This window comes from Watersipora subatra, chromosome 6 (genome assembly GCF_963576615.1).
Source record: "Watersipora subatra chromosome 6, tzWatSuba1.1, whole genome shotgun sequence".
NCBI lineage: Eukaryota > Metazoa > Bryozoa > Gymnolaemata > Cheilostomatida > Watersiporidae > Watersipora > Watersipora subatra.
In genome coordinates, this window is record NC_088713.1 from 8,187,810 (window position 1) to 8,214,118 (window position 26,309).

Genomic DNA, 26,309 nt, shown 5'->3' on the forward strand with positions numbered 1-26,309 from the left:
TGAGCTAGATCTTGAGAATTGACAAGATGTGCCGGTGCAAGCGGTCTCTTTCAACTTAGCACTTATACACTTGATGAATTGGAAGATCTCAATACTTTAGAGCTACTGATGCTGTTTTAGCAACTATGAATAATACGTGTTGTATTTTTTTCATAAATTTGTTAGGTTTTGCTATACGCAGACATTTATGTTGTTATTATTCACAACACGTATTTGTGAAATAATGGCTTTTGCGTGACAAATCTCGAAGGCTCAACCTAAAATGTAGCATAAAGAGTATTTAGTTTTATGTGGAAATAGTTATCAAATGCATTTTATTTCAGGCAGTGCGTGACCAACTTAACAGACCTCCTACAAACATCACAATGGAGTCAGTACAAGACTTACAGTGTAAGATAAATCACATAACCCTAAATCTTTTCTTTTTTGAAAATAGGTTTGTCTTTGTTCATCTTTTTGATTTGCTTAGTACTCAGTTTGCAGATTTCGGATTCCTCCTGCACCAAGTTCACAGTTCGCGGCTGTCAGACAGGTTATTTATGTTTTTCAGTTTAGAAGGCTTCTTTGCTGACAATATATTTAACAAGTAAATTTGGTCGTTAAAATTGAACGTATTTTTATTAAGCTCTGTGCATAGACTGTAGGTGTAAAACAAGTTCTATTTGGAAATCAAGTAGATATAATATTTACATTAATCATTTAATTCTCAATATAATTTGGGTTCAATTGACCAAAAATGGAAATCTGTAATAATCGTTCATGATCATTTTACTTGGTGGATATTTCTACTTAGTTGGTGCCTTAAGTCTTGGCCAGTGCTTTAAGACCAAGTACTAGTGTCACTGTCCACTATCCAGGGATTGTGTAAGAAAGAAATCATCTCAACCTGTCAAGTTTTGATTTTAACCAATATGTTTTAAAAATTAGTAAAAACCTTTTGTAAACATTCATAGACATGTTAGAAGGTCATTTTGAAATATATGTAAACTTTAAGAATTTGGTCAGCAAAAAGACAGTTTATATTTCTTACATTATTTTTCCAATTAGACGGTTATTTTTGTTCAGTAAATCATCATCATCAGTATGTACTCGGGATATTTTTAATAAAATTTTCTGACAATCGCATCTGTTTTGCTTACCAATTTCTCAGGCTGTTAAGATGTGACCTATGTGTTGCTTATTGAACTGTTTTGTTATTGGAAACGCTACATTAGCTTTTAAATGATTTATCTCATTCTCAGGTTATCGTCTTTATTCCTGGTACAGAAATTATTGTTGAATCATAAATGAAGGGTTCACATTCGATTTTACAGTTAACATTCAGGAGAATATGGATGACGAGGTAGTCAAGGAGGCTTTACAAAAAGTAAGTTTAGATATTTTAATTTTTTCGTAGTTTTCATTAAGCACAACAGTTCTTGTTTCATGTATTTTTTTAGAGATATTTAGTAATTTAGGTTACATTTTACTTATTTTTGCGAATTGAACCTAAAAAAAACTAATTTTGCTTCAGTCCCTAGCACCCTGCAACACAGCGCTTATGACATCACTGCTACGACATCATGCTAAATAATATGATGAAAGTATAATATTCTTGTTGCATATAGATCGTAGCATTATATTAAATACTGCTTTGTCATTCCTGTACACATTAGACATCACCTAGACATGACCAATCTAGTCTTCTAGAATAACCTCTACGGTGTAATCATTAATAGTATATAAACAATAAACATGAGAAGTCATGTTTATTGTTTATATGGCTTTCAATTAGGGAGCAGTACCTATAAGAAAAAAAGGGGTACGATACGTCAGTAGACAGTAGTGAGAGATGGAGACACTATCTGGTTTCGTTTTATCAGTCGGTTGAGCAGTCTGTTGATAACTTTAGCATATAACATATATGAAGTTATACTTAAACGTATAACATATATGCTGTACGTATATACGTAAATCAGAAATTTTATTCCTTAATTTTAATAGCTATTGTTGGACAGACCGAATGATGGTTTTTGAAATTTATATAGAAGTAGAAGCATAGTCAAACCTCAGCTCCTGATATCTTCTATAAGCCAATTTCTCAACATGTAACATGAAAGAGCAAATATTGGTCTTGACATCTGAAATAAATTCCAACATCAGAAATTTCTCTAATGATGACAGTTTTAAAAGGAAGTGTAAAAACATTCGGATATCTTAAAAGTGATCTGTTTGATTAAAATATTTAACACATGTAGTTTCATTAACTTATGTCACAATTCATATCACTTACTATTTTACTGAGCCTATGCATTGTTGAGCCCAACTATTGTTAGCTCATCCTTTAGTAGACAAAGACTTTCTGTTTTACTGGTTACTGCGTTGTAAATTTAGTTGTACATGCGATATGAGCTTGTAAATTCTTTTTTGCACAAATTCGTGTAAAGTATTATTTTAAGTTTTATGTAATTATTTGAAGTATTTCTCATAGCTTTGGAGTATGAATCAAAGTACAATATATTCTTACAAGATACTTGCTCCAACATTCAGCAGTGTGGACATTGGCTGTAATTTTCGCATGTAGAAGTTTGACTGTATGGTACAATCAGCGTGTGATGGAAAGGGAATGTGTAGCTAAGTCAGACTCTGTAATTTTGAGTAACTGTTGTTCCCTTGACACCAGGTTGTGCGCAGTGCTGTATCTTATCTACTTATTTCAAACAGTTTGTCAACGTGGTAAGTGTTGTGAAAACAAGCGGTTAGCGGTATGTTAGCCATTCGTCTTTCTATACTTCATAATCACACGAAACTTTACTAATATACATACTAGGTAGACTACTGTCTATAAAGAACTGCATCTGACACACCTTGTCGTGCAAAGTTAATCTGTCCTGAGATTTTTTACGTATGTTAAAACTGACAAACTGTGGTGATCGCAGTCTGATGTGGCCGTCTATCTACATCAGTCTGTTTATACATCAGTCAGGTTGTTCATCAGTTTATTTGTGCAAACAGTTGTCTATCTGTATCTACATCAGTCTATCTGTATGGACAGCAGTCTATCTGTATGTACAGCAGTCTATCTGTATCTGCATCATTCTATCTGTATGTACAACAGTCTATCTGTATCTACAGCAGTCTATCTGTATCTACAGCACTCTATCTGTATCTACATCAGTCTATCTGTATCTGCAGTAGTCTATCTGTAACTACATCCGTCTATCCGTATCCACAACAGTCTATCTGTACCTACAGCACTCTATCTGTATCTACAGCAGTTTATCTGTATCTACAGCAGTCTATCTGTATTCACAGTTGTCTATCTGTATCCACAGCAGTCTATCTGTATCCACAACAGTACATCTGTATCCACAGCAGTCTATCTGTACCTACAGCACTCTATCTGTATCTACAGCAGTCAATCTGTATCTACAACAGTCTATCTGTATCTACAGCAGTCTATCTGTTTCTACAGCAGTCTATTGGTATCTACTGCAGTCTATCTGTATCTACAGCAGTCTATCTGTACCTACAGCAGTCTATCTGTATCTACAGCAGTATATCTGTATCTACAGCGGTCTATATATATTTACAGCAGTCTATCTGTATCTACAGCAGTCTATCTGTATCTACAGCAGTCTATCTGTATCCACAGCAGTCTATCTGTATCTACAGCAGTCTATCTGTATCTACAGCCGTCTATCTGTATCTACAGCGGTCTATCTATATCTACAGCAGTCTATCTGTATCTACAGCGGTCTATCTGTATCTACAGCAGTCTATCTGTATCTACAGCACTCTATCTGTATCTACAGCAGTATATCTGTATCTATAGCAGTTTGTCTGTACCTACAGCACTTTGTATCTACAGCACTCTATCTGTTTGTACAGCAGTCTATCTGTATCCACAGCAGTCCATCTGTATCTACAGCAGTCTATCTGTATCTACAGCACTCTATCTGTATCTACAGCAGTATATCTGTATCTATAGCAGTTTATCTGTACCTACAGCACTTTGTATCTACAGCACTCTATCTGTTTGTACAACAGTCTATCTGTATCCACAGCAGACTCTTGTGCAATGAAATCAGTATCAAGAGTCTGTGTGATGCAAGTAAATGAAATTTCTGGTTGTAAGCATAGACAAATAAAAAAATTATATTACATAAATTGTGGAGGGAAACATTTTGTTTTCCAGGTATGTTCTATACAATATCTATGCAGTATACTCATGTCAGTATTCACCATATGGCTATACATATGCACCCAATATCTATTGCTAGGTTTGCTAACATACTTTTAAATTTGATCATTTTTGCTGCAGGGAATAGACTTGAGAGAGTACAGCAAGGAGATAGAAGCACAACTCAATGATGTTGAACAGTCTTCCATTAGCGACTGTATCCTTTTTCAACCTTGAATTAGCGCTTAGGTCGGAAGCTATTCATTCTTCATGTAACCTTGACATAACTTATTTCTTGTTAAATTACTCTTGTAAAGGGTGACTTTTTACCTATCCTGCGTTCATATTAAAGAAGTCATCTAGTTATTATCATGCTAGTGAAATTCTATTCATCATAAAACTAGACTTAACGAACCTTGCTTTATATTTCATGATTACATGCATGTATTACTGCAGGATTATTGAAATCTCGATTCGTTAGATTGCATTCAACTCTATGTATTGCGTGTCTGCACACAGAGAGTGGGGCTATCCACATCATAACGCTGAATTGTATTATACCCCCTTATTTTTATTGTTATGTTATGATGCTGTGTATTGCTATTTTTATTGGCTCAGCATATCGACAATATTTTTCAGAAATGAGTTTTGCCAATTTGTGATAGTTATTGTGTGGTAGTAACTCAGTTAGAATAGATGTAGGTTGTCAGTAACTGATACATGTATTTGCACATATTATTGCATTACAATAATAATATAAATATTTCTGCACTACAATGCCAGTTACTGCTACACTAAAGTGCTAGTTAACCCATTGGCAGGGGAAAGGACCAAAATGTTGTTTACTGGTTGCGTGGGGAAACGACATTTATGTCGATTTCGGTAGATGTTTCTAAAGCTGTCGCCTAGTAAGGATACTAGGCGACAGGATCATTAAACAAAGGATATGAACACTAGTAAGTTTTAAATATCATCAACAAGATATCGGTCGATGATTTACAATATGAAATGATTATCTGAGAGGCGTTGCTTTGTGCTAAAAGCTAAGCAAATCGCGCCTCCTTGAAAAAGAATAAAAGATGGAAAAACCTGTCAACATCGGCTCGACTTTCAAAACTGTAAAATAAAAGATTATTTGATCCTGCGATCGTTAGTGATTTTTTGTCTAATTAGAATGAAAATAATTCAAATGATAGAAGTGATGTAAACTTTTTGGACTTTTAATATACTTGGAATACACAGAGAAAATAATCGTTATGGTGGCTCGCATGGCTACGTTATAGTGTTTAACTCTATCGAAAAAAATGCTTCCAAGTATTTCATACAGGGACAATTGCACATGGTAGTATTTTTTTTTAGTAGTAGATATGTGAATGAATGTTTATGTACAAAAATTTGAGCTATGCATGTTCATAAAATATCGATTTTATTGAATTTTCGAAAATAAATTACACGAATTTCGGTTGTTTTTATGGGCTTATACCTGGTCAAAGGGTTAAAATGTATTTCTGCACTACAATGCTAGTTACTGCTACACGAAAATGCTAATCAAAAGTATTTCTGCACTGCAATGCTAATTATTTCTGCACTACAATGCTAGTTAAAATGTATTTCTGCACCACAATGTTAGTTATTTCTGCACTACATTGTTAATTATTTCTGCACTACAATGCTAGTTATTTTTGCACCGCAATTTTAGTTATTGCTACACTAAAATGTTAGTTACAATGTATTTTTGCATTACATTGATAATTATTTCTGCATTACGTTGATAATTATTTCTGCATTACATTGATAATTATTTCTGCACTACATTGATAATTATTTCTGCACTACATTGATAATTATTTCTGCACTACTATGTTAGGTATTACGACACTTCAGTGTTACTTTTTTCTGCACTACAATAATATATTGCCACAATAGGAAGTAGCACTAATCTACTAAAATAAACAACAAGGCACTACAGTAATAAATGTTGCTGCACCACAATAAGAATTACTGCTGCATTATCATAGTAAGTGTTCAACTATAATATTAGGTAGTACAGTGCTCTCCTAGTGTGCATTCGTTATACGCAAGAAAGTTGTTTTTACTTAGCAATGAGCTCTTTTGACTCACACAGAAGTTACAAATACCATTGATATCTTCATCAGCACCATTGTGCCAATAGTACAGTGTCACGTGATATCTTCATTTACTTTGTCGTATGAACGGTTGTTACGATGTGCGTGTTATCTCTTTGACCTCTCTCATAGACCTCGCCGAGAGCTCAAATATAGCCAGTCTTCACAAACAGATCGTATCTTGTGATGGAGTTCTTGAGGTTGGTACAAATTTGCCCACGCAATCCTTTCTTAATGATATTCGAAAATACTTAATGTGGTTATCTCTTGCACATGGTAGCCTTAGAGGCAGCAATGCTATGAACAAATGAATGATAGTGTAAACTAGGTTATATGAGGTGGTGAAATATCCGTCTATATATCGACCTTCATCATTATGTGTAGCTTGCTGCATCGTAGTTTTCTTGCTTTAGAAGGGATTAATCAACATTCCATTCTTATTATGTTTGATCATCTCTTTCTATTATTGTTTTATTTTTTGGTATGCAATGAAAAACATAATTTTGTTGACGGCTACTGGTTCCAATAAAACATGCATATATTATTTATAAAAATAGATGATAGTTATTTTCAGGCTAACAATTTAATTTTTCATGGTACTAAAAAACTTTCACCAAGGCTGGTATTTTAAAGTTTTATTTTTTTATCCTTGTCGCTTTCTTGGTTATTTCATCGTAGCTTGAATATGGTTTCCTAAAGTTACATATTATGGTCGCATGTATGAAGAGTGTTGATATTGCAGCGCATGGAGTCGATGCTGGAAGGATTCCAACTGCACCTTGGTAACATCAGCTCTGAGATTCACTCCCTGCAACAACAGAGCATGCAAATGAACGTTAAGCTGAAGAACAGGCAGGTGAGAGTTTTCCTGTTTCTAAACTCTCTGTCGTGCTCAATTTTTCCATCTTCAAATGTCTCCGTGCTCTATGAATGTTTGTACCCGAGCTGAGTAGTGCAGCCAAGAGAGGTGAACCATTGAGATGTCAAGGGGCACAACTCTTTTCAACATATATCTTCTTTACATGTCAATGTTGTTGTTTGAATTGGCTAATTGTTTACCCAGGCTAATTGGCACCTTGCTAATAAATTGTTGCTTTTCTAGCAACCTATCAGGATGATAAAGGGGAAACCTGTACAGAATTGGTTGTAAGTTGTAACACGTATAATTTGTACAAGTAACCGATGAATACAAATAGGTTGAAGTTGTTTACTCAATATAAGCAATTCGGAGTTGTCTGATCATTTTCACTATAATATTTTAATAAAAAATAAAAACAAATACACAATAAAACTATGCCTTTATAATAGATTTTGCTCATCAGTTGAGTCAACCAAAAAGAGAATAAACGGAAGTCATTCTCCGGAAGCAAAGCAAATTGTAAGCACTTTTTGGTACTTGTGAATTCCCTAAATATAATCCTTTGGGATACACATGAGACATTTATCCTTGAATGTCATATTGTAACTCTAGAGTTGAAGTTAGGCTTTGACGTATAATTTTAATAATATGGGATCGACATCGCTATTTCATTGACTTCAGAATGACTTCCAACAAAAACAATTTTAGCATTCGTCTAACCAGTTCTTACCATTTGGTGAGTGGTCAGTGATCACGGCCAGCAAGTGTTAACTATATTAAGATGCTCTCTATGCATAGCGAATTTTAATGCACTTTTAGTGATAAACTTACACAAACTATAAATAGATTTTATCTGAAAGCATCCAGATTTTTCTATCATATGCGATTGTTTTTGGTGTTTGATGTGATCGGACTGTCAGAATATTTCCAAATTAAAATCAACAAAGTTTGATTGCAGTTAAAATAATCAGACGAGAAATATGTGTTGAAATAACGTCACTAGGTGCGAGACTGGTTGTCTATCTTGTCATCGACCTCGACTATTGCATTCAAATTGCAGTGTTACGCATCTCCATTCTGTCGGTCTGTTTGCGACTATAGAGATCAAAATTACACTTTCGTTTGAATCTAAGTGTTTTAACCATAATCAAATTTTGTCAATTTTAATCTCAAAACACCCCGGCAGTCAGACGACTTCAAACATTCAACACAATCACAAATAATAGGAAAATAGTGTTACTTTCTGATTAATTCTGATTAAGTTTTGTGTGAATTCATGTATAATGAGGGGCGGTCTTTTCAACTTTCCACAATTCCAAAAGGTTTGTGACTATTGAAGCGATATCATAATTATCCAAGTCCTGTGCAAGTAACACTCACTTGAAGGATTGCTGAAGTAAATTATAAAATAGTTCACTTTGTTTTCAGTACACTATTATTTAATGACATCCAAATTTATCTTTCTTTTATTTTTGTTCAACCATTTGAATTTATATGAGCTTTTGACCAACTACTTGAGTTACATGTCACCACAAGGCATGGATATCTGGTTAGTTTATTACACTATCTTGTTAGTAATAACTTACCACTAGATAAATGCTCGCCGTTGCCTGGGTAATACAATTTTTTGCACAGAAAATGTAATTTTATTTAACATATAATAACAGTAGCCATTCTAATTTTCAAACTTCATATCATGAGAAAAGTGTTTTGAAAAGTGAGAGAAAAAATAAAGCAACTGTAAAGGTGTTTAAATATAAATGTGAAATAATTAGTAAGTATTGGCTAAATATAGTCTGTTTTGCTCCGAATACTGTAACAATTATTTGGCATACAGTTATTTGATTTTATTTCGTGTCAGTGTTGGCATCATAAGGCGAAATTGTCGTATAGAGTGGTATAGAAACCCATAGTAATTATCTAATGCAAACACTCCTAGTAAAAATCTTATCACTATAACTGGACAGACAGACAAACATCCTTGCCATAGTACAGTGATTTTTTCACAAGTATTTTATTAAAATAATGTGAACAAACTTAATTTTTGCCCAAAATCAATCGTAAACAAATTTGAAGTTTTTTCATCAGAAAAATCAGAACGCCGAGAAAAATAAGCTCAAGAAGGCGCTATTTTATCGCAAGCTAGCGCTGTTATCGCACTTTTTGAGCTCATTTTTCTCAGCGTTCAGCTTATTAAACATCCTGTAACAAGCTACAAATGATGTTAAATAGCTTATCTACCTCTCATAAAAGACTGAGATTATATTGAAAGCTGAATTTAGAGAAGAATGGGTTTTAAGGTGCCCATCTTTATAATTCTAGATCGGACTAAACATCGCCAACTTCCCTAAAAAGCTAGGTTACGTCACATATTTATGGGAGGGTTTGTTGTGTTGATTGTGACACCGATATTGACTCGCTGTAAAAAAAGCCTTAAAAAGAACAAAAATGACTTTGAAAGTTAGTGGGCCAATCTTTATTTTGAGTACAAAATCGGAATCAGTGTGTCTGATTTACATGTTGAACAAACAATGAAAGCTGTTCATGGCAGTTATGGTTTAAGTAAGTCGAGGGCCTCCCCCCCCCCTCCCATACATCTTATTACTTGTAGACTGTCTGCTGTCATTGCTCTTACAGTTAATATTGTCCTACAGGCTGTTAGGGGTGAGCTGAGTCAGTACATAGATGAGCTTATAGTCTCAGAGTCACTCGTGAGTCACATTGTCGAGACGAAGGTTACTGAGCGCGAATTCCTCGAACAGCTGCATGAACTCAACCACAAGATCAACTTTGTTAAAGAGCAGAGCTTCAAAGAGTCTAAGTCAGTGCACGATGTCGAAGGAGTCATCGAAAAACTCAAGTTCAAAGTAAGAGGCTTTGGCTCATTCATTTCATTATCAAAAAACATAAAATCTTTCATTGATCATGAAAGATTTTATGTTTAACAAAAGTTTAATAAATAAAACCTTCATTAATAAAAAAGTTAACTTTTTCAATCTAAATGTAAATCTCGAAGTTTGTGTATCGATTTGTCCGGCTATAGCTATTAAAATTTAGAAATTAAATATCCATTTCATGCTGGATTTGATCTCGATTATTGTAATTATGAAATTGTTTTATTAATTAATTATTAATTAATTATTTTAACATGTTAGTGAATTGATGCAGTTGTAAGTGCCTCCTTTACTGAATATCGTGAATTCGAATTCCATCGAATGCAATCATTTTTTTAACATCCAGCCAAGGTTTCGAACGGACAGACAGATTCGGTTTTTATTATATTAAAGATTGTAGTTGCGTGGATTTTCTTTTTTGCCAGCCTGAAGGAATCTTACTTTTCAAAGTTCGAAAGAGACCATGCTGGAGCCGTGACTGTTTGCTGCAGCGCATTATGCTTATTAGGCATGCTTTCGAACCTCGGTTCGATGCCTAAAGTTTGCACAATTTTTTACAGAGCGATTGCTGTGCATTCACTGGCCAAAACAGTCTATTTTGTGAATATTTTCATACTTCGTCATCAGTTCATTTATGTCCATATTGACTTATGATTTAGTTTAAAACTGTCATCTACAAGTTTTTACCAAACGTCACAGTTTTTGACCCACTAGCCTTTTTGTATGCAGATGTGATGCCTGTGACAGTTTTTCGTTCAAGATAACTACTGATAAATTTTCTGTGGAAAAATTAAGAATACAAAATATGTTATAGGAACTCTGAAACAAATCATTCTCGTAATAAATGCATTACTGCTTTAAGTCCCTGTTCATCATTATTTCTTCAAGGGCGTGTCATTTCTCCAATGACATGGGCACTAGGTCTATTCTAGCTACATAGCTACATTTTCAAGGAAGCAAGTCTACATCCTAGCCTTGCTTCATAAAATCTTGATTTTTACAATCGCACTTTTGGGTCGGAGAAGCTCTAAGTAAGTCTCATCCTTATCCGACCTTATGTGTTCTTGTGTGATTGGCTGACTTGAGTTTCAGCTATTAGAGGTTCTCTAAATTGTCAGTTAAATAATTTTTTTTTCGTGCTGTCTTTTATCGATAATTTCTTTTATTATTTATTCTGTGATATTATTGATGATACTCATCAATAATATTATATATAATACATATAATAACATTATATATTGTATGCATGTTTGGCTCCCTCAAATTGTAACATGCAGTCATTAGTGGCTATTTTTAACTAAACTTGCCAGAATAGCAATTATCTCTGGCTGTCAGTTTTATGTGTAGGTTCTTGAAACAAGTGCGATCTCTCTCTGCAAACTTTACCTCTTTTTCTCATAGGCTGTCGCCAAGATACGCGAGTTCTGTTTGACCAAAATCAACTTATTTAAAAAGCCACTGGCCAACTATCAGATTACCCAGAATGCTCTGCTAAAGTTCAGGTATGGTAACTACTTGCCAATTTGAGGCACTCCTCTTGAGGTGAATCGCAGGTATGCAATGTTTATGATGTGAAAGTACAAAAAGTACAATCTGCACTATTAATAAAAAATATTTGTTTTGCTTTTGCTAAAAGTTAGGCTAAAAGTTAGGCTAATTTCTCAACAGAAGGACAGAAAGGGACGAAGGTGAGTTCTAACAGGGTAAAAATTAGATTTTCTCACTTTGTAACTTTAGGCTATCACAGAATTACCTGTACTATAGATTGCTAGTAAAAGGTCAAATACTGAAGCCTGTATGGTCATTAAACAATTGCTACGCGCCAGGCAACTAGACAATTTGTAAAAAGGCTTATTTGGCAGCCTGCCATATATTTTCTCATCCAGTTCGTCAGAATAGCAATTAGTCAAATTGCCAAATCGGCTATTAGCCAAAACTATGCTTAGAGAACTTGTCCAAACCTGATTGTTCAACTGGTCATAAGGAAGATCAGCCAAGTTGTCAAATTTAGCTTTTTGTTTAAAATTAAAATTCATTTTTGAAATATTTTTTGAAATAAAATCATATTCTAAACTAAGTTTTATTAAAATAAATTTTAATGAAATGTTTTAAAATAAAATATGATTTTAATTAAATTATTTATTAAAATACTAAAATTTTAATGAAATAAATTGGTTTTATTTAAATTTATAATATTTAGTAATTAAAATAAATATTTTATTATGAAATTTTCAATTGTATTCTCAGGCGAGACAACATATTTTCTTTGAAGAATGTTCTACTGATGATCTGTCTCTACTCTCTAGTAATCTTTTTATCTTTTCATGTTTAGTAGGCTTTATTCATTGTAAAAAACACTTTTTGTCATTGTTTTAGAACAAGTTGTCTAAAATTTCACACTTATATTGCTGTTTATAGTGAGCTGATAAAAGTGTAGAGGATGGTTTGAAGGGTAAATAATAGTTTAGCCTCTGTGTCTTCGAGTATACGACTGGCATCTGATGAAAAGCACAGCATACACAAATGTATACATCTTACATCTATATGTAAATCTCAAAGTTTGTGTGTTCTTCGGTTTGTCCAACTATAGCTGTTTAAATATTGTAATGGACAATTCATATCGCAAAAGATTTGATCTCGGAACCTCCCGTTGGCCAAGCACTTATCTTACCAATTAAGCTACGCGAGATTGAAGGACTCATTGGGCAATATATGTCGCTATGTGGATGAAAATATGCCACCGCTCTCCGTTACGATGCAACCTAATTTTATGCTTGCTCCCAAGGCTCTTATTAGCAAGCTTACTCAAATTAGCTATTGGCAATGTGCCAGGCTAGTGGCAAGTGGCAGGCAACTAGATTAACTTTGACTTTTTATAAAGCCTGGTTCCCATATCCATTGCGCGACCCCAGCGGTAATCTTGCGAGGCAAAACACTTGTGATGCTAGGCTCGGCGGCTTCTGTTCCCATAAAGCTGCATTGCTAATAATCGCTTATTTTTGTTCGTTCGCCATGCCGTGTCGATAATGCTGACCTTCACCTGTACAGTGCATTTCGGGAAGGTTTTGCCAGGAATTTGAACGGCCCTAAACTTTTGCGTTGACCGCCGGCAACTACCGGTGGTACTCGGCACGTAGGTTCACATTTCACCGCTGATTGCCTGCGGTGCTGTCGCTGGTGCTTGGGGCGTATATGGAAACCAGGTGTTAGCTGATTTTTAAAATCCGTGCAACGCCGGGAATTACGCTAGTTCATGTACATATATAGAACTAGGGCACCATCTTGAGAAATCTTATTTAATGCTGATCAATTGAATTTTGTGTGGCAAAACTAGAGATTTGACTTGTTCTCACTCTTGCAAATGGGAACAAGTCAAATTCATTCTGTGTGTCAAAACTAGCGGTTTTGCCATGCAGGTTGGAGTTGAGTTATTCCCTCTTGTAAGAGCAATTTTTCTTACATGAATGTGCTTAATTGTAGATAGCACATCATAGAGACTCATTAATTACAATAATGATTTTTGGATCAATTCGGAATTGTCTGATCATGGTTGTCACAAGATTTTCTGTTAATATTAGAAACTAATACATATGATTTACTTTTTCAATAAATATTCCACTGATGACTAGAATAAAAAGAGATTGAATTTGACAGTCATTCCTAAAAAATTCATGGAGAGCAAAATTTGAGCCTAGCACAACTGACACGGAGTATATCATCGACAATATTTTAAGCTTATACATATTTCTAAAGCTTTGAGTTATTTCTCTGCGGCCAAAGAGAGCTTTAGTCAAATTCAAGCAGTTTTTATTTTCTTTTATTTTCTTTTTTTATTTTCAATCTGTTATAGTTTTAAGCGTTAATTTGATGATCATTCTTATGCAAATCCCCATATCAATCACTTGTTACTATTTAGCTGCGCAACTATTTGTGCTTGTGAGTGCTGATTGGCTGGAAACAGGTACTGTTAATTTTAATGAAGTTGTCTGCTCTTTGTAATGCTTGACCTTTGCTCCTTTCAAGTAGTATTGTTAAAGTGCAAAGACCTGCGGGGTTTTATAAATGTAAAGCATTTTTTGATGAGCAATTAATAGACGAGATTTTTTGGATCATATTTTGAGAAAAGTGTAGAAAGCTCCATTTTCAAATTGTAAGCACCCTAATGAGACAAATGAATACTTATTGATCGGATTGTCTTTTCGTTGATAACAGCTTCAAATTTGGGCAAAATCAAAAAAGGCAAAGACCAACAAGGCTTTTCAGCACCTTCTTTTTTATCACAGGGCAGTTTTATTGCACTGATGAAAAGACACAGCCCAGTTGATAAAATTTAACCTAACTTGCGATGATTTAAATATTTGTACAGTTGACCTGGAGCTACGGCGTCAAAGCCTTACAAATTTTTTTGCTTCCTGATATGGCATTTTTACCACATCAACATGTCTCTCCAAAATTCAAATTTGAAAATCTCCCTTTTTTTTGTCGAATTAGTTTGAAAAAGGTTGTAATAAGGTCAGCTAAAAGTTATAGAGAACGTGAGGCCAAAAATGCCAAACTTAAAACAGATAATAAAAAACTAGAGATGTACGTAGCTGTACCAAATTTTATTTAGATTACTGCAATTTTAATAATACCGAGTTCTTCACACAAATTTCACAATGTATTTATCATATTCATAGTGTCTTTTGTTACCGGTGCTGTTTATGTTGTATTTTGTTACTACGATTCCTACTTTGATATTATTATTATTATAACATTATTATTACTATTTTAATATTAGCGTTGCATTGGCATTTATATTACATGTAGAGATTAGCTTCCAACCAAAGGCAAGCTAGATTTTAGTTTTACGATTTTTTTCTTTAAGAAGCGTGAATCTGTAGTAATACTCAGCCTAAGTAGTTTTAATTTGATGATAAAAATGGTTGACATGTTTTTCTCATTAAGCCCATCTATGCAGTGAGCTGGCAGCAATTTTGTTAGCTAGTTACAATTTACTGTAGCTAGATGGTTGGTCTTGTCATATAGCTATCTCTCATCATTTAGCTATTACCACAAAGCTTTCCGCATCAGCGGTTGACCATTAGGAACCACTTTCGTCAAGTGAAATTGTTTTTAAAATTATGAGTTTTGTTCAGTTTTGGAGTATGGCATAAATTGAAGTAAAAGGAGCATCTTTAGCTTGGTGATTTAAAATGCCTGACCTGTGAACAGAAGATTGAAATTAAAAATTCTCAGAAAATTTTTGGCAACCGCAGGATGCAGCAGACAAACTCAAATGGTCTCAAACATAAACTACGGAGATAGTGAAAAATGTCAAGCAAGGACCATCTATACAGATGGTCAACGTAAAATTATTACAAAATTGACCTAATCAATTTTCAGTGTGAAAATTGAAAGAGAATAGCTGATCACATGATCAACTTCAGACCTGGTTGCTGCGGTGTAATGCTCTGGGTTGCATGCAGGTGGGTTCAAGTTTCTAAAAGACTGACAGAAAGGGCATTTAGCCTTGAATGACTTTCACTTTCGCCAACTCTCTCTTTCACCTGCTCAACTTCTCCATTCACTCTTTCGTCCGCTATCTTTTTCGCCCGCTCTTTCTTTCGTCCGCTCTCTTTTTTGCCCACTCTCTTTTTCGCCCACTCTCTTTCGCGCCCATTCTTTTTCATCCGCTCTTTTTTGTGCCCGCTCATTTTTGTCTCATTCTGGAGAAATGGGGGAAAGATCTCTCTCTTTAGCCTGCTCTCTGATTGGCCCACTCTTCTTTCACCTGCTGTCTTTCACTTGTTCTCTCTTTTAACCGCTTTCTTTTTTGCCAACTTTTTCTTTTGCCCGCTCTCTCCTTCACCCACTTTCTCTTTCACCCGCTCTTGCTTTTGTCCGCTCTCTCTTTCCTCTCGCTTCCTTTTCCATCTGCTCTTTCTTCCGCTCTCTTTCGCTCGCTCTCTCTTTCGCCTGCTCTCTCTTTCGCGCGTTCTCTCTTTCGCCTCCTCTTTCTTTCGCCTCCTTTTTCTTTCGCCTCTACCTTTTGCCACATACATGAAAACACATGGATACTAGCCTGCGTACTGAAAAACAGTCATCTTACTAAGGTTCAGCAAATGCAATACACACTGTTAGACAGTTCACTATTACAGCAGCTAAGTCTATCAGGAATGACATAAAATTATGTAGCTGAATATCAATACGTCTCGTTTTCAGTAAAATCTCCTTTGCTAAAATGTGTAGCTTTCCTTGCTTTGAACAAAGAATGTAGCCATAATACTTCATTATCAAATCATTGGTGGTAGAGCTCACATCTTGGAAGGTTTTTGTAGGTTCTACTTTGAGTTCATAGCGTGCCAAGCTCCGCAGGTGGCTAGAGAGATTAGAGACGAATACATAGACACTATGGCTAAAGTCTACCTCAGCTATTTTAAAGCTTACTCAACTAAACTGATGAGATTGCAGGTTGGTTCAGTACTATTCTCTCATTTGACTCTCTCTCTCCTCTTTCTACTTTCCCTAAGATAACATCGACACAAAAATGTTGGAGATTGCGGGTTGGCTCAGTTGTATGTTCCTCTTTCTACTCTCTCTCCTCTTTGTGTCCTTTTTTCCACTCTCTCCTTAAAATAACATCAACAAAAAAATTAGAAGACCAATTATACAGCGAGTCTGTATGATGCACACAGGCTAGCGAGCGTAATGTACACAGACTAGTCTGTATGATGTACACAGACTGGTGAGCACGGTGTACACAGACTAGTCAGCATGATGTACACAGACCAGTGGCCAATACCACAGCTATTAAAAGGAGTTGGTAGGTCTTCAGAAAAAGGGAGTACATTATATTGAAAAATATCTATTTTTGTCCGAAAACGAATTTTTGTCATGGAAACATAGTGAATAACCAGGCTCACAACATGATCAGACCAAGACGGCACACTTCCATTAATTGTCTCTTTTGTCGGTATATTCTCTACTAAATGCTTCTTTTCTCAGACGCATATTATTTATATTAATAAAAACTGTCTGTTATGTCATCAAAGTTTTAGCAAATCATAGACTATCATCTTGGGATAGTTTTGTCTTACCAACTCGCATTACTGTTGCAGGTCGAGAAAGTAGCCGGCAAGGATGATTTACTAGGAGTCGATGATTCTAGTCGCAATAAAGATATCCTTTTGGTTTGTAGACTTCGGAATCTTTTTAGTCTCTACACCTGACAGGTGTTTACAAAAATTTAGATAATATTTTTTCGAGTAACCGGCTAGTTTGACAACTATTCAGGACTTAGCGGGTCTTAACAAGATGCGCCACTGTCCTGTTTTAGGTTGGTCTAAAGAAGGCTAGTCACCGTTTGGGTGGTCTAGAAAAAGCAAGTATCTCTTTGGGTGGTCTAGAACAATTCTAGTCACTGGTTTAGTGGTTGACACGAATAGCTAATGGTTAGATGAAGTATGAGTCGTTTAAAAAATAATGATGAACCAACTCACCAAATTAGTCTGGAACTAGTAGACTAGTCTAGAACTAGTGTTTCCATGGTAACAGATCATTGACCATGCTCAGACAAACAAGTTTTTTTTGCCAATTTTACTGATTAAGTCGCTCCCGTAAAATCTGAGAGTCCAAATAAAAGACGAGGCGAGCTTTGACAACTTGTTTATAGCTAGAAAAGTAAGCTTTTTGGTATGTATCAATTCACATGACTTACCTATAGAATCTAACTTGTTACGTGTTCATCCTTGACCGAGGTGTACGTTTCTTCTCCAAACCTTCAGTCAAACAGAAGTCTTCTACATTCACCCTTGGTACTAGAGGCAGCGTGCTCACCTATGAGTTGGAGGCACCTGCTGTTGTGCCTCACACTGCCAGCAAAGATGATAGAAAGGTGAGAGTTAGAACCGTCCTTTTTTGTAGCCTCATTTATTCTCATTCGTTCGCTAAGCTTTTTTACAGCGATACTGTAATGACGCCTGTTTAGCTTGGCCAAGAAGTAGCTCATATTTTCATAGGGCGATATAGTAGAGTGATGATTGTGCAATTCTTCATGTCACAGTTGTTTCCTTAAGAGGTCAAGGACAAAACAAGCCATAGATGATCAAAACAGAAAATTGCTACTTTTAATTGTCGTTATTTATCATACACTAAAGCTAGTCTGCAGCTTTGCGTACTGCACCGCATATAAGTGCAAGTTTCCAGGACACAAAGATAGCGCATTATGATATGCAAATACACAAAGATATGCACACGAGTTTCATTTCCAAATAGCAATGCTGAACCATGGTAAAGTTAGAGTGATACAGCTGTTTCCATGATGGGAATACAGGGCTATAGGGGACCCTGTCGACACGCTCTCGCTGTATGGAAATTGTGTAATTGTTTTCCTTGATTATTAACAAGCTTTGTTTTGCCAAAGTGTATCACAATGTATTTTTGTTTGATTACTTTGTCGTTACCCAGTGAGCCATTTTTTAGGATTATAGCTGGTTAATATACATGCGCCATTTTTTAAAATAGTTTTGTTTTCAATTTTAAATCATAAAGAATTTATTTTAAATAAAATATCTTTTTTGAATAGAACTATCTTAAATTAAAAAATTTATCACAATCAAGTTTAGTAAAGTTTTCCAAAATGAAATAATATTATTTTAAAGGTTGACTTGCAACAAAATTCACATTACAGTTATTTGGTATCAAAATATTCACCATGTCTTACTCTGTTGTATTGTAAGTGCCAAATATGTGGAAATGTGATTACAAGCTCTTAAAAGCTCAAAAACGAAAGCCGCGGTAGATTGGAATCTCTTTATTTCGATGACGTAACCACGAAATTTGGTTATCGTCTTGTCACGTATGTTCTCACGTGAATTGAAAGTTTTATTGATCATGAACGTAATCGTGCTTAATCGCCCACGGTTGTACACTGATGTCATCCATTAGCCATTTTTAGTATCCAAACTTTCACATTTATTTCTGGTTTAATCCAATCAAGTTGAGTTTCACTCAGTAATGCATATTAACATTGCAGTTCATGCTTTCTTACTCACAGGTTGAGCGCAAGGTCAAAGGCTATATGCCTGGGGATGTGAAAGAATTCAGTAGGTATTAGGTCAGTAGGTGACTGGTCAATAGGTTATGTTCTTTGAACAATTCAAATGGAGAGAAGGATTTTAATTTTGCATTTAAACTCATAACAAAGTGCATTATTAACGCACGCCCGCGGTAGTGCAAAATCAGAACCAGGCAAAAAAGTTCCCAATTTCATCAATTGTTCTGCAATAACTAATATAAAAAGTTATTTCGCTGTGAGTAGGATTTGAACCTAAGCGGGAAGATCCCATTGGATTTCGAGTCCAACGCCTTAACCACTCGGCCATCACAGCTTACAATGCAACCACTTAACTTTGGGTACCATCATCCGCCAAATTCACAATCAGTTCGTTATAACATAACTAGCAAGGTTTCCCTTTAGTCTTATCTCATCGTCAGAATATTGTACCTTTAAATGTTGGATCTTTCTATATTGGCTTAGCTTTTAAAGGTACAACCTTTTTCAGGTAATGTTTTCATGTTAGTTATCATGGGTTTGCAAAATCTTTGAATTTCATCTCTGTGCACATCTTTGCTAATCATATTTTAATGACTTATGTGTTGTTGTTCTCGCGATAGAGCGCAACACTTGATAGAAATTCGTAGAGTGTTGCTTGGTCTAGTCAATCATGAAAAATATTGGATAGTTAAAAAGCTAGCTTGAAGGGATGGTGCCTCACCTTTTTTCTTCAAACTTCATATTTTCTTTCTACCAAACTTCAGTATATTGTTATAATTATACATTATTGAATTTATAAATGATGTTTTGTTTTTATATCTATGTATGATTGTATGTCATATCAATTCATTCATTGATTGTTGTCTCAATAAGATTAACTGAGCTTGTTTTATTTGGTCAGAATCATCTTTTGAAAATTAAAAAGAGCGGTCTTGCAGGAATCAACTATTAAAATTTCAAAATTATCTTTTTGCGAAAGTGAATTTTTGAAAATTAAAATGAATGTTCTTTCAGGTATTTGATGTATGATCTGGAACTTTGGTGGTAACGTGGTAGTCTTTTTTTTGTGTTTCATGATTTAGGTTTTGGAGTGTAGTGTAAAGAAAACTCACATTCTGGCCAGTTTACGGGCTCGACTAGAAAACTTAGAGCTTGTTGCCAACCAGTCAACTTATATTAACAATTATAAGTAATTATAGCTTTATATCTGATATATCTGTGTGAAGGGGTATGCAGTATATGGTAAGAGTGTCGAAATAGTATGAATGGCGTAGCTGTGTGGTTGGACGATTGTCTACAAACTTGTGGTTGCAATCTTTGTGAGTTCAACTCCAGCAAGAAGTGCATTTTTCATTCCAAAATTTAAATCACTATAGTTAGTCCGATGGAAGACAAACATTGAGATTTCATATATCTGTGTGCATAAATACAATCATGACAGAAGTGTAAAACGTGAATGCTGCTACTCGGGTGTCCTTGGATGAACCTCATCTTTATATATGAGTCATTAAGCTCCGCCACTTTTGTGATGCTCATATGGCTGACATCCAGCTGATGGCCTAACCTTGATGATGAATCGGCTTGTTTTATAAAATCCATCGTTTTTTTACGTCATCAAGTCGTTTGCACATGCGCTCGTTCACGAAAAAGCCGCCATATTTGTAGAAAACGATCGTTTTTCTTTTATTTACTAGTTCTTTTAGGTTTTATTTTGTTACTATAATAAAAAAATTGCAAACAAGAGCATTGTTTTCAAAAATTCATTGCAAAAGCTTCGTGTTTTTAACGATAAAATAGTCTATAAAGATGGCCGACAACGATAAAATGACGTCACGAAAAAACGAAGGATAGCTTTTTCTTAACCGAAATTGGTTATTTTATTTGAAAAGAACTTGTTTTTAAAGATAAACTTACAAAAGTCATTTGCGATTGTTTTTTATGTTTGAGGTGATCTGACCGCTAGGATGTGTACAGACTAAAATTGACAACCTTGATCACCATTAAAATGCTCAGATCGAATGAAAATATGATTATGGCGTCTCTAGTTGCGAAGAGACCGACAGAAAAAAGACGCATAACTTGAATGCAATAACTGATATCAACTATAGTAACGGTATCAACTAGTGATGTCATTTTATCGCGTATTGTTCTTCTGAGCTTTTTGACCGTGATCAAGTTTTTAATCTTAAAACAACAGTCAGATCATCTGAAACATCAAAAACAATCGCAAATGATAGAAAAATATCAATATTTCTGACAAAACCTACTAGAACTTATTTTTAAGGAGACCGCTAAGCAAAAGGTTTAATATTTCTAGATGGCGATCAACTAGTGGCACTTGTAAATTTTATATTAATATGCTGTGCTACTCGGCGTTGCCCGAGTTTTAAAATCAGTTTATAAGCAATAAGAGGTAACCAGAGTTGCCTGCTACTCGCTATAAGCCTGGCACATTGCCAATGGATAATTTGAGTAAGCTTACTAATAAGAGCTACCCTTATGACGTTGAGCCATCGCTTTGTGTCGTGACCGAAAGCAGTAGCCTATTTGAGCCGATATAGTGACATATATTGCCTAGCAAATCTATCAAAGTCGCGTGGTTTAGTTAGTAAGGTGTGTAACTGGCAACCGGGAAGTATTGAGATCAAATCTGGTGCTGTACGGATTCTTTATTCCAATATTTTAATAGCTATAGCTGGGGAGACACACATACACACCAATATTGAGAAATATATAAATAGATATATAGATAATCTGGGCTAATTAAGGTAGTTTCTAAACCTTTTGTCGCACACTCATGTCCTTTGCTATTTGTCAGTCGTTGGAGAAACTAAAGTTACTGACCAGATATTCATCTTTTGTAGTTTTCATATGAGCAGCTCTTCAGGAGTCTTCAGTTCACCTTGCTAGATAATGCCTGTAGAGAGTACCTCTTTATAGCAGAGTTCTTCATGCTTAGTGGCGCTGCCGCTGCCGAGATGTTCAATGCTGTTCTCGGCAAAACACTCGACATAATTCTGGTTAGTCACTCATCTTCTCGGAGTTTTACTGTACAAGTTGCCTTGCTTGACAACTAGGGGCATGTTCTGAAAACTCAATCAATAAGCAATTCTGCCTTAAGTAAGCCCTCTCCCCTTAGATCCTCTGTTGATAAGCATTTTGATGGTAGTGACTACTTTATGGCTATTTACACTGTGATGTACTTCTTCACATTCTTTCTTTAATATCGGCTTTATAATAACAAGTGTAAACTAAACAAGTACATTAAATTTTAACTTGTTCTTTTTTATTTAACTTTCACTTTTGCATGTCAAGCTGTAAACAAATGTTAGGTTACTATATAGTACATTGCGGTATATGTTATGTATGTTTTATTTACTTCACTTTTTTTGTAACCAACATTTTTGTGTACCATTTGGTCTGTTTCTATGAAGCTTTTACGTTAGCGAGTCATATTTTTGACAGTTTTTAATTGCTGTAACTCTCAAGGTGTAGTTAAGCGAGTCTGTGCTTTAGTGAGGACAACTTGTATGTCAGAATAAGACATCTGACTGCATGAAAGTAGATAGATTATTACACTGACAGACCTCTCATCGTTATGGAGATTGAGGTCTCACACTCAGATGTTAGCTAATGTGTTGAGGTCATTGATCCTAAAGATTTGTAGATTAAGTGCGAACCAATAGATGGTGTTTTGCCATTCAATAACTTATCAGCAAGACTTGTGACTTTATGCATGCGTAAAGCCTGGTTCTCATAGACGCTGCGAGCGCTGGTGGTAAGATCGCAGGGCTATTGGCAGTGAACTGGGAACCTATGTGTCAAGTACCATTGATAGTTGCCGGTGGTCAATGCAAGAGTTCAGCGCTGTTCAACTTTCGCAAGGGGCATCAGGCAAAACTTTCCCGATATACAAGTGAAGGTCCTACTAGGGTACAAGTGAAGGTCAACGTTTTCAAAATGGCATGGCAAGTGACCATTTTTCATGCGATCATTAAGGATGCAGCTTTATTTGAACATAGCCTAAGCCGCCCAGGCTTGCGTCGCAAGTGTTTTGCTGCACAAGATTATTGCCAGAGTCTCGTAGCTGATATGGGAACCAGGCTATTGTAACTACACGGAGAGTATATTTAGTGAAACGTAGTAAAGTGTTCTTTGGTACTATTTACTAAAGCAACTTATATATATATATATATATACACACATGTATATTGTATAATATAATGATTATATATGTATAATATAGTTCTCCATATACCGATTACTCAGGCGATCTCTCACGATGCATTGGACTTCTGAGTGTACTAGTTATATTAATAGCAGTGTCATGCTGTCAAACTATCTGGAAATTGTGTTTTTTATTTCCCTTGCAGAAGGAGATTGATCTACATGTGAAAGAGACATACGACTCTATCTCACTATTTATATGCGTGCAGATTATAAACAAGTACCAGATCATGGCAAGTGAAAGGAGGGTGCCTGTTTTAGTCAAGTAAGTCTGGTTTTCTCTCTTTCATCTCGTTTTTTTGTCAAAAAGATTTTCCCACGCGATCACATGTTTAAAAATTAGAAAATGTAAGTTTTACAAAAAAATTTTGGTAACAATTTCTGGCAGGAAAATATTTTAAAGTTTAGATTTAAACGTGTTTCGGTTAAAATTGCATTTCGACGTCTGCAGGTATTGAAGTTGCATCATTTTTGTGGGAAGCAGGTAGCGGGTGGTCGGTTATTCACAAGTGTAACTAGATCTATTCATCAATTTAGTTTCAGGTTTGAAACCAGATAAATGAGTTTCTAATGTATTGAGGTTGGTTGATAGTTTAGCAGGTTGAATTGAAATGAGTTGTATAACTGCCAGTTTATTTTATAAAGGATAGATATTCATTCTTTGCAATTATTCTGGGCAAAAAGGTAAGTCGAGTTAAGTTTAGTCATTGCTGTCCGAGAAAATCTTTGAGCAGTGTTCACCTATGTAATACTTTTGAAGAAATTATTGAGAGCGAGTTTGCATAGAGTTGATCAAGTGGATATATAGGCCTATTACGTATGAAATTATGTGCTCACGTATGTACCAACATTTTGAAGTTCTATTTGTTGTAGTCATATTCCTCCATTTAATTACATACGATATTACACAAACCTCTCTAATCAAAAGTTAATGACATGTTCTTAGTTACGAGTAAGCCTTGAGAGCATTATCTATAAGAGCTTCCTTGGGTTCTTATCAAATTGATATGTTGTAATAAGTACCTTGAGTCAGATAGTGTACTTTAGTATGCAACTGATAAGCCCTACAAACAAAAACTTTATTTCCTTTTTCACCTCGTTTCTGAGGCGACATCACTGACCTACTGCAGGTATATTCTTGAATTAAAAAAAACCCAGTTTAGCCAAGTCAGGAAATATTTGGCTTTGAATAGCGATTTTCTTTTTGAGTTAATATTTTTTGTTTAGCCTAATTTGGACTTTATTTTTTATTGTGTTTTCATGGGTCATAAATGAGGTCATTCACGTAAGGTAAATAATTATTTATTCTTTTGCATTTTAGCTTTAAATTTCAAAGTATATTCGGTGTAGTATAGTGTTCAGAAAATAGTGCAATGTATAAAGGTTTCATTAATGCAATTTTCATATATATATATATACAGTATATGTATACAGTTATGTACAGTGTATGTAATATATGTATATATATATATATATATATATATTTATTTATGTGGACCTACAGTTTACATAAGCACATCATATAAACTGGGCAATTGGCTAAACAAGACTGCTCACCATCCCTATGAGTCTATTTTAACTCTATTTCAACAAGGGTCAACTGTACCGAATTATTTATCGATTTTTAAAGATTTTTTAAAGTGGAATCATCACTCGTCTCTTCATAGAAGGAAGTCTATAGCCTTGAACTAAAAACATAACATAACTAAAAACCATTTGTATGTTTCATGATTGGATGATGGATCAATTTAAGATGGCCTCTTCCTGTCACCACATGTGTTTTTTTAGAAGCAAACCCTTAACCTTTTGTTCGCAGATCAAGTTCTTACAAATACAAAGGCTTATAGCTTATTCATTTAGCCAGTTGTGGAAAATTTAGACTGAGATAAACAGAGAACAGTGCGGAACTTGGACTAAGAGACAAAGATAAAAAGAGTCCCACACTAAATTTTTGGCTATGGTGAACAGAGAACAAGGAAGCCACACTAATTTTGGGTTATGGAAAACAGGGCACCCATATGAAAATTTTGGGTTATGGAGAACACAGGACCCATACAAAAATCTTTGGCTATGGTGAACAGAGAACAAGGGAGTCACACTAAATTTTGTACTATGGCATCAAAATTATTGGAGTTATATATTGAATTCTAATCAAAGTGACTTCTAGAGCCTTACAAAGAGTAGCGTTTAGGTGCTTGTAAAAAGCTCATAGGACTGTATTGATAAGAAGCTTGATATGATCACCTGCACATGTATTTGTATTTTATGTTTTTATATTGAACTATTTGAAGAATCAGTTAAGGTTACTGTTTTCTTAAATATTTGTTTTAGGTGTCTGAAAAATTAATTATTCCAAATTATTCGAGATTGTTGAAAGTTACTTTTTATTGCATTTGGCAAGCTGCCACATCCGTCAAAAGTCAGAACTAGTAAAACAGCTAATGTTTAAACCATTGTTGGTGTAATATTCTCGTCTCCCAGATGTACCCTCTCTTTCTGTTAAAATAATACCTTCGTCTCCCAGGTGAACCCTCTCTTTCTATTAAAATAATACCTTCGTCTCCCAGGTGTACCCTCTCTTTCTTTTAAAATCTTTGTTAGGTATTTGGATGCAGTGCAGAACTTACTTCAGCCGAGGTTTGAGTTCGTCTTCTACCAGCACATACATTCAATACAGACGTGTGATGTGAGCCGTCTCGGGCAGGTCGACCTTCAGCCACATTTCATAAGCAGACGTTACGCTGAGCTCTGTGCCGCTATTATGGCTCTTAATGAGGAGGGGGAGAATGACCAGGCTGTCCGGTATGTTCTTGATCTCTTATATTGATTTGAACAGGCTTGTGTGAGAATAATTGTACAGATAGCAATTATTTTGTGTTTTACATAATTTTTTACATTTTCTTTCCCTCTGCTTATCCATAAGCATTTGTGGGATTTTTTTCCCATACCAATGTGATACAGTGGTACTTCAGTGATCGATCAATCTCCTTATTCTAACAATTTG

At 35.1% G+C, this 26,309-nt stretch overlaps 2 protein-coding genes and 1 non-coding gene across 3 annotated transcripts in view; 1 reads left to right on the top strand and 2 right to left on the bottom strand.

Annotated features, from left to right (window-relative positions):
* The window catches only part of LOC137398469 (small ribosomal subunit protein uS13), a 334,967-nt gene that overhangs the window by 7,524 nt on the left and 301,134 nt on the right, over positions 1–26,309 (bottom strand). The window lies entirely within an intron of this gene.
* The window catches only part of LOC137398458 (vacuolar protein sorting-associated protein 52 homolog), a 30,374-nt gene that overhangs the window by 153 nt on the left and 3,912 nt on the right, over positions 1–26,309 (top strand). The window contains exons 2-14 of the mRNA XM_068084572.1: positions 324–390; positions 1,314–1,366; positions 4,304–4,379; positions 6,421–6,488; positions 7,031–7,144; positions 9,802–10,014; positions 11,443–11,543; positions 16,362–16,494; positions 17,142–17,202; positions 17,787–17,917; positions 21,943–22,098; positions 23,452–23,570; positions 25,907–26,107. Of these exons, the coding sequence (XP_067940673.1) occupies positions 366–390; positions 1,314–1,366; positions 4,304–4,379; positions 6,421–6,488; positions 7,031–7,144; positions 9,802–10,014; positions 11,443–11,543; positions 16,362–16,494; positions 17,142–17,202; positions 17,787–17,917; positions 21,943–22,098; positions 23,452–23,570; positions 25,907–26,107 (1,451 nt within the window). The 5' untranslated portion in view covers positions 324–365. The remainder of the gene's footprint in view (positions 1–323; positions 391–1,313; positions 1,367–4,303; positions 4,380–6,420; positions 6,489–7,030; positions 7,145–9,801; positions 10,015–11,442; positions 11,544–16,361; positions 16,495–17,141; positions 17,203–17,786; positions 17,918–21,942; positions 22,099–23,451; positions 23,571–25,906; positions 26,108–26,309) is intronic.
* Trnas-cga (transfer RNA serine (anticodon CGA)) lies at positions 19,331–19,412 on the bottom strand. The gene has a single exon. It is a non-coding gene; the product is annotated as a tRNA-Ser (tRNA).